At 49.4% G+C, this 14,190-nt stretch overlaps 1 protein-coding gene across 1 annotated transcript in view; it reads right to left on the bottom strand.

Annotated features, from left to right (window-relative positions):
- The window catches only part of GRIK4 (glutamate ionotropic receptor kainate type subunit 4), a 146,177-nt gene that overhangs the window by 52,196 nt on the left and 79,791 nt on the right, over positions 1-14,190 (bottom strand). Inside the window, exon 6 of the mRNA XM_054395622.1 lies at positions 11,640-11,693. Coding sequence (XP_054251597.1) covers positions 11,640-11,693 — 54 coding nt within the window. The remainder of the gene's footprint in view (positions 1-11,639; positions 11,694-14,190) is intronic.

The raw sequence follows: 14,190 nt of genomic DNA, 5'->3' as shown, positions 1-14,190 counted from the left end.
GCCAGAGCTCTCCAGTACACTCCCAGAAAAGGATCCCTGCTGGTTTTCACCATGAAAACTCTGCTGTGCCTGAGTATTGCTATGGTTGAGAGCCCCAGGCAGTGTGAGCACACAGGCAGTGGCTGTCCATCCAAACCCGGGGCAGGAGGGATCCCCAGGCCACCAAGACCACCAAGACCACCACACCTGAAGAGGAGCTAATGTTCTCTCTTTACTAATCTTTATTTCCTCTGAGATTGCACTGAACCTGACCCCAGCTTGGGCAGCAAACATCATCTGCTGCTCTACCACCACCATATCCAATTTGCTAGCACCAAGCTTAAACTGGTAAATGACATCAGATCCTCCCCATAGGGCAATCCTGCACTGCTTCTTTCTGCCATCAGGTACATGGAGGAGAAGCTTGGAGAAGGCTCCAGGATGACTTTATAACTACACTTTTAATATCTGAAGGTTGGGGAGGGTCTGTTTACAAGGGCTTGGAGTGATAGGATGAGGAGCAATGGTTTGAAACCAGAGCAGGGGAGATTTAGGTTGGACATCAGGAGGAAGTTCTGCACAGTGAAAGTGGTGAAATACTGGAACAGGTTGCCCAGGGATGTGGTTTGGGCCCCATTCCTGGACACATTCAAGATCAGCCTTGCTGTGGCCCTGGGCAGCCTGATCTAGTTGGAGGTGTCCCTGCTGCCTTCAAGGGGGGTTGGACAAGATGACCTTTGAGGGTCCCTTCCAAACTGATGCAGTCTGTGAGATGCCACTCACAGAACATCCTAACACCCTGTGAAGGGTGGGAAGCTGCTTTGGAGTGGGACCTATCCTCTTGCATTGCTGAAGGGCAAAATGGTGAAAGAGAGAAAAATGACTGGGGGGGGGGGGGGGGGGGGAGGCAAAAAGGAAGAGCCCTGTTTTGCTGCTCATGTTAATGGAAGCTGTTACATGACAAAGCCAGCTTCCTGAAGAAGAGTCCAACCCTTCCTTTCCTATTAGCAGGAAATAATGCTGCCTTCCTCCCTAATTTCTCTCTGGCTAACTGCTGAAACAGAGTGAGAAGGTGGGAGTCATAGTTTCAGCAGCTGCTGGGTCCTCATTCTCTTCTATCACTAATACAAATGTCTCTGGGCTCTGTGGGCCAGGAGGTTTCAGCCAGTCAAGTCATTTTTCACCTTTCCTGTGCCTGCATGCACGTAGGAACAATGTCTGTAAATCTCCCAAACACAGGCTTACAAGACTGTTCCAGCATGGCAAACTCCCAGGAGGATGTGATCAGGCACAGGATTAAGTGCATTTTGGCCACTGCCACATTAACATCAGGTAACATGAAATTGCCTGTGAACTATTGATTCATTTGAATGATATTATCCTCCTGCCTTCCTGACAGCTTATCCATTTACCCACAGCATCCTGTCAACCTGCACTATGAGGGCAGATGGCTAATGAAGACCTGGGCCTGAGGAGAACCTGGATGCAAGCAGAGAAGCACGAGATACCTCAAGCCCCTGCAGAATACACCTCCCCCCAGCCAGGGCTGGGAGGCAAATTGTGTGGGGTACAACATCAGCAGCTGCCCAGCTGCCCTCTTGGCTTTGTTATGTGCAAGAGGAGAATGGGATCATGGAATTGTTTTGGTTGGAAAAGACCTCTAAGATCATGCAGTCCAACCATTGACCTTACACCACCATGGCCATTGAACCATGTCCCAAAGTGCCATGGCCACAGCCAGGCAGCCCAAGGCTTCAGTCTCAGGCCAGACCACCCCAATCTCAAGGCAGCTGAAATCAGTGCTTTCACTCAGTAAAACATTTCTAGGCTATTGAGGTTGCTCAGGCCCTGGCAGGTTAATCCTTAAATCAGCAATTCCTGGGTGAGGGAATGAGCCCTCCTGGCCTCACTTCACACAAGGGAAACTGAGGCAGAGGAGCAATGTGCAGCAGCCAGGGGAAGGCTGAACCCTTGAGTCCGTTCTGCTTGGGCTGGGGGAGTGACAGCACTGGTCCCAGCCCCTGGCTCAGCTCTCTGTGCAGCTTTCAGGAGGGACTCCTGCCTGCATCACTCCAATTTCCATGGGGAACTCCCACACCCCAGCTGCCAGGGCTCACTGCCTGACAAAGCAACTGCAGGCAGACCTGGCCCTGCTGCCCCCAGCATCACCAATTAGCTCTGGTTCAAATGTTAACAGCAGCTTGTTCCCAGTGCCCATTAGCCATGGCTGCTCATTGCAAGCTTTGGTCTTTTTCTGCAGCCAATGCTCTCTGTATCTATCTTTTTCTAGGCAACCCTCCAGCTGCAGAAAACCTAATTTCTGTTGCTGTCATGCTCATAAAGCATCCACCTCAGTGACACATGGGGATTGCATGGCCTGTACACAACCCTTTCCCTGCACGGCTCCCTGGCCCTTCCCTCAGCTCCAGCTCCAACCCTCTGCCTTTAAATGTTTTGCCATCAGATGTGCACATGAGCATTGTGTGGAGCCAGGTCAGAAACAAGCAAATGAGCCATGAGCTGCCTGTACAATGAGAAGGAGATAAAGCATCCTTGGGGGACACACTTTGTTTGCAATGGGATAAGAGAGATTTGGTAAGGTCAGGCTTGCTATGAAGGGCAAAGCATCCAGCAGACACTCCAGTAGCTGCCAGCTCAGCTTCTGTTCCTATCTGGTGTCTTTTTCCTTTCCCATATGGTCGTTCACCATGCTTGACATTGCCAAACCCATGTTTTGCAAATACAAACTCATTTGCCACTCAAGGCCTGCACCACTCAACTGATTTCCAGAGTTCGATGCTCGTCCATCAGCCCTGGTCCTCCCTCCTGCCCTTTCAGCAACAAGGGACAGCTGGGGCTCTGATGCTGCCAGTCAGGAGAAGGGGTGGAAAGCTTTGCTCTTGGCCATGATCTCAGATGGCTCCTTGCACCATGTGTTGCATGCAGTCATTAACACAATTGCCTTTCACAAGACCAGACAGGTAGAGAAATACTTTGTTCTGCTTTGAGAAGCAAGACTTAGCCACATGAATGGCCTGGAGCAAGTGCACAGGGATTCAGTGTCAGACCCAAGGGTTTCTCATTGAGATGTACTGAGGCTGACCTTTACCTAAGCTAGGAAAAACTTGAATCAGGCTGAGCTCAAGTATGGTTTTACATCCCTGACCTTGCCTGGCCTGAGCTGGTGGGCCCAGTGCTTACACAGAACAGCTTCACAGCCAACTTCATACAGTTATTCTTCCTTAGCTGCAGTGCTGGCTGGTGCTGTTGCTGGGTAGAAGAGAGCTGTCCAGCACACTAAGAGCAAGGAGCCATTAGGCAAAGCATTTACTCCTGTCAGCAGATTCTGTTTAAGAGGGGCTCCAAGCCCTGGTGCCTTGTCCTAGCCTCCTCTGTCTGCACAAGTACAGCTTTGTACCAATGCACTTTCAGGTAAGATCAAGGTACTTGGTGAAGACAAGGGGCAGTGAAACAAAGAACTGGGTGCAATATTTATTTCCCTCATTATTTCCTCTTCCACTGCTAATTATTCCTTCCCTTCCCTACACTCTCACAATTTCAATAGCAGACCAGCACTTGGCCCTCTGTATGCTGAGCTGCTTTGTGCACACCAGGGCAACCTGAGGCACAAAGAGCATCTAAAATCAAGCCAAGGTGAATTTCAGGTACACAGATCCTGGTGGCCTCGCTCTTTTCAGACTGGTTTTTTTCAAGTACCCACCAAAAGTCAATATTCTGTTCCATGGGATCTCAGAGAAAGTAGACCCTGAGGGTCTGCAGTCAAAATTAATGAACTTTTACAGAAAAGAAGTCCCCAGGCTTTGTTCAAATCACAGCAAATTCTGCAGCAGCACCAGGCAATTACAGTGGAGATTTTCTTTCTGCTACAAGCCTGCAACCACTAAATATGTGCTGTTAAATAGCAACACTTAGCAATTGCATGCCACTCTATATTTTCCAAGTGCTAGGCACACATTAGCTAATTGAATACAAAGGGGTTCCCTGGGAGACAGCACTGGAGGACTTATTTAGAGGATGAAGTCACTCTTGGGTTTCCATGCAGCACTCAACCTCCATTCTTGCTTTACAGCAGCAGGCAAAAAGCTATGCAGTGACCCAAACGTTTTGATCACTGGGAGAGCCTGGCTAATAAAAGCCACACAGTCAGGCTCTGTAATTCATGATTTTAAAGCCAGGAGCTTGGATTTTCTGGTGTTGCTAGCTGTGAGTTACAATCAGATTTACAGGCTATAGTCTCCATTTCATTAGGAACATAAACCCACAAGGTACAAGGGTGTTACTCATTGCAAGGTCCTCAGCTTGCACATTTGGATCCTCTGCCAGCTGATTCCAGGTCATCTGCATTCCTTGTCACCTGCACTGCTGACAAGGCTCCTGCAGCACACTGGGGGTTTCTGGTGGAACCCCCACTCCTGCCCTGCCTGTTTCACCCTGGCTCTGTAACACAACACAGCAAGCTGCTGCTGCTCATATGGTCACAGTACAGAGCTGGGGGAATGTGCAGAATCACTTCTGCCTTGCCCTGTGGGGACACCTGCCAGGGAACTGTTGTGCTCATAACACAGAGGAGGAAATTGAAGCACAGAGCAAAAAAGGGCAAGCGATTAAAAATCAGACAGCAATGAGAGACCTGGGCAAGCAACGTGCCTTGTAGTGCAAAGCATCAAAGCCAGCATTTGTATTTAAGAATTCCTAGATAATTAATGAATAACCTCCCAAATCCACTCACAGACTGAAGCAGGCTCCACAAATGATGTCCAGCTTTTCCCTTGTTCCTCACCCCACTGCCACCCAGCACACCCTTCTTCCAAGGTCTGGCAAGAGGCTGGAGATGCCTTCTACGTGGAAGAGGCCAGTCAGGCAAGGGATGATTAGTGCCATAGCAGCCTGCCTGATAAGCAAATGTTTTTTAAAGTGTGGAGCTGTGAACCCTGGAGACTCCCCTGCACTGCCATGCTGCAGTCTTGCTCCAGCGAGTAGCTCCCAGTAATTGCTCACCTCGCAGTAGCACGAGGGCCAGTTGCTATTCAGAGCTCTGCAGCAGCTATTGAGCTCCCTCCAGCTTTATTGATTGCACTGGTGATATTGTTCTGAATCCCATTTGTGTGTGCAGAACCTTGCTCCCTGACTTGATTCTTATCACATCTTTAATAACCCAGAGCACCCGGGAAGCAGGGATACAGCATGCAGACCACGGTGAAGTTGGCTTGCTTTCACTTGCCAAGACCCTTCCCACAGCCTGCTCAACCTCACCCCAATCCAAGCTCCTGGAAGGAACAGGATTTGTCCAATTAAACCTACACTGACAGTGAGATGTCCCACTCCCTCCTTCCTCTCCCTTGTGGTTATCTTTCTCTCTTAGTTACTGCAAGGACTTTATTGGATTTTCGGATTAGCAGCCTCTAAAACACCCTCTGATGCTGTCATTGCCCAGTGCTCAGAAGGAGGAACTCGTGGTGCTGTAAGCTCAGCAGGCTGCACTGACCTCAGATTCCCTTCAGTTCCAGCCAAGGATCCAAGCTCTGACAGCAGTGGAGGCTGATTTACACCAGGCACGAGCTCTGTGGGTCCAGAACACCCTGTGCTGCTCTTTATTTTTCTGTGGGATGGGAAGGAGAATACCGGGCCAAGGCTTCCATTTCTCTATTAAACCCTCACTCTGGCAAAATTTCCATTTCCAGAGCATTTGGTGCTTAGAAAAGCTGTCACCCTCCAAAGAGTGACGTTCAGTTCTCGTGCTGAGATTGCCTGACAGCTTTTATGCAAGAGCCAAACCTTCATCTAGTGCAAAGTCAGCACAGCTCTGGTGACTCCACTGCTGTCGTCACTGGAGACCAGTCTACATCATTATTCATCATTTTAGGGTTCACCAGAGGAGATAAAGTACCCCAGCTCTTGGTTCTTTGGACAAATAAAACTCTCTCCAGGGAGTCTTTCCCCAGGGCATGGGTGGCAGGACTAGAAGGTGTATCCCAAAGGGGCAGAAGGTACCATCCTGGTCCTATTTATACTGAGTGGAGAAAATACACAGAACCACACAGAATGTCTTTGGTTGGAAGAGACCTTCAAGATCATCTGGGTCAGCCTTCAGCCCACCACTGCAAGGTCACCACTAAACCAAGCCCCTAAGCACCAGGTCCACAAGCTCTTTGAGTACCTCCAGGGATGGTGACTCCTGCTTAGCCTTTCTGGGCTGAGCTGCCAAGTCTGCTAATCATTCCTAAGCTCCTCTAACAATGCCTTTATTTATTTACTCGAGTGGGCAATATTATGTTAAGTGCTTGATGGCTTTCTTGAAAGGCTTAGTTTATTTATAAACTATTGACAGAGTCAATATATTTATAATGGGCCACATGTAAAAATCAATTTCTCTGGAAGAAATAAAGTCATCACTGCAGCACACTGTGGCCTTTTGAGTGGTTAAGTGGCTGTGAGAGACTTACCCAAGGCATTGATGTTTGGCTGTTCATGTAGTTCAAGAGGAACTGTGGTCTTAAACTCGAGGACAATTCAGGTTGAACTGTCCATACAGAATCTGATTGCTCTTACCAAGCTGACACACCCTCAACAGCATCTGAGGAGGAGCCTTTTACCTCCTCATGCAAGGAGAGCTGTGACCTTCTGGGAGTTGTTCTTCAAACCAGAGCACTTTAGGAAACACGTTGGTGTGTCACATTGGTGAGGTCCTTACTGAAGGCAATTTACTTCAATTTCTCTGCAGGGAGCCTGAGGTTTGAAGAGTGACAAATCCTCAAAGAGCAAAGAGGACAAGTGCTAATGTTGGGACCTGAAAACAAGGGGTACAAAGCCTGAAAGATAGCATGGGGGTAGAGGAAAGGAGAGAGGTTTGCTCTCACATCAGAGGGTCTGGGCTGTATCTGAGACAATGATTTACTTAACAACTGGAAATCAAGCAGAGGATGGACAATACATAAAGAAAATTCAGACAGGTAAAGTAGCAGAGGCAGCAAAAGGCAGGGAGTTACAGTTACTGCCTCATCTAAATCCTTCTTTTCTCATGCTAACTAGAATGAGGAGAAATTGCTTTGGCATCCCTGCAAAACCTGATTTGTTTGCCCTGCTACCACATGCCACTGAAAATATGAACCATAAATTCAGGGAATGATTTGGGCTCTACAAAAAAGGTTTGCATCAGCTGCTGGGAATTGGGGAGGCTGGCTGAGCTGCAAGGTAGAATTTGTCAGAGCATAAGGACAGAATTCACCTTCTTCACTTGCACAAGGGAGGATGAGGCTGTTTGGAGCCAGAAGACCTGGTACAGCCAGGCCAAACACCACAGCCCACGTGGGAGCTCACAACTGTGTCCAGTTCTGGAGTCTCTGCTACAGGAAAGATCTGGAGGTGCTGGAAGGTGTCCAGAGAAGGGCCACGAGGATGAGCAGAGGGCTGGAGCTGCTCTGCTATGAGGACAGACTGAGAGAGTTGGGGTTGTGCAGTCTGGAGAGGAGAAGGCTCCCAGGAGACCTTCTTGTGGCCTTCCAGTATCTGAAGGGGGCTACAAGAAAGCTGGGGAGGGACTTTTTAGGATGTCAGGGAGTGATAGGACTGGGGGGAATGGAGCAAAATTAGAAATGGGTAGATTCGGATTGGATGTTAGGAAGAAATTCTTCCCCATGAGGGTGGTGAGAGACTGGCACAGGTTGCCCAGGGAGGTGGTGGAAGCCTCATCCCTGGAGGTGTTTGCAGCCAGGCTGGATGAGGCTCTGGCCAGCCTGATGTAGTGTGAGGTGTCCCTGCCCATGGCAGGGGGGTTAGGACTGGCTGATCCTTGAGGTCCCTTCCAACCCTAACAATTCTATGATTCTATGAAATTTCACTAAGCAGGACTAACAACCTAAGCTCCACAGCCCTGGCCAAATACTAAACTGTGTCCCACTTCCCCTCTGCTTTATTTGTCATCATTCCCTCCTTCCAAAGGCTGTTACCACAATGACAAGCTCCTGCTGAAGCGTGTGGTGCTGTCTGGGTAATTTGGACACTAATTTCTCCCCAGCAGGGCATCCAGAGCTTTGAAAATCTCATCCTATACGAAAACTAACCTCTTTATAAATCACTATACAAAGGGAAACCAAACCAAACCAAAACAAACAAAACCCCCAAACCCCAAGGAAACAAGAACAGCAAGAAACCAACTCCAAACCTGATTTATCAAGTCTCTGGAAATTGAATACAGCAGCTGTTTTATCAGCACCAACACCTCCACACAATATTGTCAGGGAACAAAACTGCATCCAATGAATAGATTGCCTGACTCAAAGCACTAGTAGAGCACCTTTACACCTTCCTTCCTACAGTAATCATTTTAATTGTTTCAGTTATTCCTGCCTGGGAAGCATTTTGGAATTTCAACCCAGGCTGAGGTCTACACATTACATTAAAAAGAAAAAAAAAGAAAAGAAAAAAGGAGAGAGGGAAATAAAGACAGACAAAAGCAAGGAGCTAGAAAGAATTAAGAAGATAAAAAAGGATTTTGGAGGCATCCAACACCCCTCCTGCCCTGTGCTGTTACAGATTCCCAGGATTTCTGATTTAGGTTGGACATCAGGAGGAAGTTCTACACAGTGAGAGTGGTGAAATACAGGGACAGGTTGCCCAGGGATGTGGTTGAAGCTCCATCCCTGGACATATTCAAGATCAGCCTTGATGTGGCAGGGAGGTTGGACTCAATCATCTCTAAAGGTCCTTTCCAACCCCTACTCTGTGACTGAGGACAGAAAGATGCTCAGTTGCCACAAGTGCCTCACATGCAGAGGATGGACATGGGGGAAGAATAACACAACAATCCTGCTGTGTTCTGGGAGCTTCATTAGGATTCCTGGAAAATCTGTTGAGCTTCTGCTGCTGACAAAAGGGATTTCTTGAGCTGGCTGAAGGAGGCTGATAATGAATTCACACACAGTGAATTAGCCTGTGGATATTTTTACACCAGCCTGCTCGCCTCGGCTCCGATGGAGATGCATCAGGGGCTGAGGGCTTCCTCCTCATTTGCTCCCACAACCTCCTGCCAAAGGCTGGCATCAGCTTTCAGGCACCTCTCTGCCTTCCATGCTGCTCTGCAGCCATCAGCCTGGCTCTGGAGGAGCCTCACCCTGCCTCCGTCTCCTGCAGCTGGGGGAGTCATGGGGACTCTCCTCCATCTAATGCTCTGCAGAGAGCAGAGCTGTGACACACAACTGGCTGTTGGCTGGGCTCTGCTTATTAAATAAAATTAATGCTACAAGACAGGAACAGAATTCCCCCTCCAGAGCTGCAGGGCAGGTGTTTAATTTAGCATTTTATCCCCCTTTTTTTTTTGTTTCCCCCCCCTCCTTGAAATATTTTCCCATCTCCAAGCAGCTCAATGTTCCACAGCCTGTCTCTTTGCCCTCTGATGAGCTCTCCCTCCACTTAAAGCCATATTTTTGCTTGCTCCCCTTGACAGCAGCTCACTCTGATTTTATCTTTTCTATTAGGCAGTGATGGCGAAGCCTCAGAGGGTTCATTAGGAGCTTGATAATCCCTCCAGGTTTATTAGTCTATGTAGCTCACTCCCATCTCTCATTCCCATTTAAATATTACTAATTTCCTTAAACACCTCTTCCATCTGCCCAGGTTTTGCCCAGTGTCACCTTTCTTTAATGGTCCCTGCCAAAAATCCAGTTAGTTCTGCTGAGAGCTCGTCTTTGGGACTAAGTGGCAAAATAGCCTGGGTAAACAGATTAATATCCTGTGACAGTGAATGGCAACAAAATTAATTTCTCTCTCACCTGCCATAACTGCATTACACTAGATGAATGGGTTTCCAAAACAAATTTCACCTCTTGACTTCGAGCAAATGCTAAGGCGATCTTTAAGGTCCCTTCCAACCCAACCCATTCATCACAGCCACCCTCAAAAGCAGCTGGACGGAGGTGGGGTGCAGTGGGAAGCTTAATTTTGATAGTTATCCTGTTACCCATCCAGGAACAGAGTGTGCTGTTAGACAGAAAACCCTTGCTGTGGGCATAGTCCCAGTCTGTGGGATGCAGGCAAGTGGAACGTGAAACAGTTGCTGGGACTGGAGGGCAACAGGGAAGCCTCTGGCTGGGACTGGGAAATGCCTGGAGTGGTTTAGCCTTGTGAGCAGGATCTGACAGAGAAGGCCAATGCCTCACCAGCTCTGCCAGCAGCAACAGCACAGCTACACGGACTCAGGGCTGGCACTGAGGGCTGGGAAGTCACAGAGCAGCACCACTGCCTTGACACCAGTGGCCTTCACCTCCCAAAAGGGCACAGCTCTTCCCTCAGTGTCCATCTCTGGCTGGTCCCTCCAGGTACAGCTCCTCTCTTTGGCCTTCCTGCCCGACGCCAATCGTTTGCGTGGGCACAAACTGGAGCAGGGAGGCTTGCTCTTGCTGAACTGCTTCTGAGGAAGGCTGAGACCAATGGATCAAGCACTAAGCAGGACTCAGAATGCTGTTAGCTCAGGTAAGAAGCTTGTGGCTTTTCTCTTTTTTAGTTGTTGCTTGGTGCTTTTTGTTTTTGTTTTTTTCTCTCTCTCCTAACATCTCCTTTCCCTACCCTTTTTCCATTCTCTGACCTAATTGCTCTCTTGACTTTCCACCCCTCCATTTCACTCCTTCCCCCTCCTCCCCTCCACTGCAGCTCTCCTGCCTACCCATTTGGCTCCATCCATTTCTGTCTCTCTCCCACCCAAACACAAAGTGTGATTCAGCTCTCAGCTTTCCTGGCACACTCACACACACCTCCCGGCATAAATATTAATAGAAATTAGAGAATATGAGTATCATTTGGGGTCAGAAGGCACCTCCCCTTCATCATCCAGCCACACTCAGGTTTCCATCATGCCCACACCAGCATTAATAGGCAGGTGTCTGGTCTCCCTGGTGCTAGCATTTGCCCCATGCCACAAGGCAGCCTGTTCAGGAGCCTCGTAGCTGCTGCAGCCAGGGAAGCTTCTCTGATGTTTATTTTGGGTTTCCCCCTGCTGCTGCCTAAGCCCCATCACTCCTTGTTTAGCACAGTGCTTGGGGATTTAACTGCACCATCCCCCCATTAATGTTATTAGTAGCTATAAAGCCAAATCACTGGGGGCCATGCTGAAGATATACCCTGCTCTGCCTCTCAACATTTATGGCATCATCCTTCCTTTGTCTCACACAGCCCTGCTCAGAGGCACGTCAGGAAAGCACAGGGCTGTGGTGGCCTCTGCCTAGAGCCCCAGCACAGCCTGCTCTGCCCTTATCTGAGTGTGAGGAACGAGCTTGGGGGCTGACACCTCCAGCATGACCCTCCTGAGCCCCCAGTCAGGACCCATCCATCTGCTAGTGCCTCCCAAGGAACCACACACCTCATTGCAGCAGTTCTGATGGCAGTGCCTACAAACCCTGCCTCTGGATGGATGGCTGCTGCCAGGCACCTGTCAGCTTCCCCCTCCTGAAGGCCAGGCCAGGACTTTCCCTGATGGATGCTCAGGGTTGCAGTGGGACACCTCTCTTTCCCTCCCTTGCCCCCTCTGTTGCAAACGCCCTGCTCTGTGGGCATGGAGCTCTTCCCAAAGCTCCCAGGGCTGGGGAGATCAGCTCCCATTAACAAGGCTCCACAGGCAGAGCGCAGCAGAGCCGAGGAAACTGTCTTACCAGATTAGTGAAGATATAGGTGTAATAGGCAGACGCCATTCCCAGTTCAGCTGCCTGTGAAGGAGAGGGAAGGAGATTAGACCAGAGCCTGACAATCTTCAATCTCCACTCCAGCAAGGCAGAGACTGGGCCACATTTGCTTTTTCATCCTTATCGCTCTGTGCAAGCACTGCTGTCTTCCTGCAGGCAGGGAAGGGTGGGACACAGCAGCACAATTTGACCTGTGAAATTAAAGTCTGGGGAACCAATTTTTCAAGCAGGTCTGAGCTTACCTGAGGTTTCCTCTCTGCCACAGCACTGACAAAGCACCTGCACAGAGGCTGCCTGGCAGGGACAAACCATCCAGTACTGCATGAGGTGCAGGTCCGAGCCCCTGTGACCATCCATTTGAAACTGGAGCAGGGCAGATTTAGGTTGGACACCAGGAGGAAGTTCTGCACAGTGAGGGTGGTGAAATACTGGAACAGGTTGCCCAGGGATGTGATTGGGACCTCATCCCTGGAGACACTGAAGATCAGCCTTGATGTGGCTCTGGACAGCCTGATGTAGTTGGAGGTGTCCCTGCTGACTGCAGGAGGGGTTGGACAAGATGACCTTTGAGGGTCCCTTCCAACCCAAGGCAATCTGTGGATCTGTGGCTCCCTGCTCCCTGTGCATCAAGACAAGATGACATTGGGGACTTCTGCACGTGGCCCCATTCTGTGGGTGCGCCCTGCCAAGGACAACCTGGAAGGAAGATGCCCATTGGAAGGAAAAGCTTCCAACAGCAACAGCCTGCACAGACCCTAGCAAGGCAAGGTGGGGTCCTGCAGCCCCAGCCTGAGGCCTCCAGAGCCCTTTGGGGTGAGGAGCTCCTCAGGTGTCCTTGTGGATGGAGAACAGCAAGGTTGGCTGAGGTTTGCTGCTTTGCTCCTGTTCAACTACCAACATCTTTTTGAAGATAATGAGGGAAAGCAGCAGCGGAGGGAGCTCAGGGCTTGCCTCCTTTCACTGCAAACATTGTGATTCAGAGAGCAAGGCATAAAATGCCCTTCTAGAGTTACAGCAACAGGCCAGACATCCCACTGGTGATTTTCCCTCATGTATCAGATTTGGGCTCTAGCCTGGCAGATTAATTAGCATGAATGAAACCTAGTAGCTCTCTCTCTTCTTCAGCATTTAGACAGGGTTGTGATGGTCATAGAAACAGAAAAAAAGAGAACAAAAGTGTATGGAGATACAGAGAGAAGCTCACAGATTTTTTTATTTTCCATGGGATGACCTATTCTAGAGATGACAGAGCAGATCATTGAAGTTCTTTTCCAAAAAATCAAAATTCTCAGTAAAGGAGGAGTTGGTTGTGGGAACAGATGCTCGGGAAAGTGGGGGATTAATCTACAGATCCTCCTGAAAGTCTGTGTTCCACTGCCAAGCACAGCTGGGCTCAAATAATGCTTCCAGACCTTGGCAAAGAGGTTTTTCCATCACCTCAGACCACACAGAGGGACTGGAAGCAGAGGGGAGGGAAGGACCCAAGGCAGCACCTCTTTACTTGGTTTTAGTCCTTTTCCATCTTCCCGAAAAGCTGAAGGATGGCAACAGCAGGAAGTGAGCGAAAGAAGAATAGAGAAGGGGTGGCTTGGATTGCTCCACTCACTATTCTTGCCTGTTCTTTACATGAGACATGGGCAGTGAGGAAAGCTTTGCATGCCCACAGATGACTGGATGGTGGCTTAGGTCTGGCTGTGCACAGCCCTTTGGTTGCACATTGTCACTCTGTCCCTTACCCAGGTGGCAAAATGGACACAGGGAAGTCACTTGACCGAATCATGATGATTCCAGAGGGGATTGCTGACCTGCCTTTCAGCCAGCTCTTTCAGACAGCTGCCTCATTTTTTAAGCCCTTCCACAATAAAACCTGGCACCCATTTCCCTTCCTGGGGACAGTGATAATGTCAGTTCTCTCTCTGACCCACTTTGAAGTCAGTGCATTTGATTTCAAGGGCAGAGAATCAAAGCGAGCAGCAAAGCGCTTCCTGCGCGCGCGGCTCCTGTCCATTTACTCTGCTCCCTAGCAGGTGGGCAGCAGGGACAGGCTGCTAATGGGGGAAGCAACCAAGTGTCTCCAGACCATATGTGGAGGGCAAGAAATGAGAAACTGCAATTTATCTCCTTGTCTGAGGCCAGGACTGGCCTCCTGAGACAGTCCTGACACAAGGCACTTCCATACTAGGAGCGCAGTTCCCTTGCTTTTGGTGACCTTTGTACAAGGAGTCCCATGGAAAAGGCAAGGGGTGGTGGGGACAAGTTACTGCTGGGGAGATTCCCATTGGACTCCAGAAGAAAATGTTTCCCCATGAGAACAGTCAGACATTGGAATTCTCTCCCAAGGGAAGCAGTGGATTCCCCTACGTTAGACAAGACTCAGCTTGCCAGGGTGCTGGGCCAGCTCATTTCAACTCCACTATCACCTTTCTAGGTTAGAGCAGATGATCCTTGGGGTCCCTTCCAACCTGGCATTCTGGGATTCTGGGCAGAAGCCAAGGATATACCAACTTGCTCACCAAAAGCA

This window comes from Indicator indicator, chromosome 34 (assembly GCF_027791375.1).
Source record: "Indicator indicator isolate 239-I01 chromosome 34, UM_Iind_1.1, whole genome shotgun sequence".
Taxonomy (NCBI): domain Eukaryota; kingdom Metazoa; phylum Chordata; class Aves; order Piciformes; family Indicatoridae; genus Indicator; species Indicator indicator.
The sequence above is the reverse complement of the archived record's forward strand: the minus strand, read 5'-3'. Positions and strand labels throughout refer to the sequence as shown.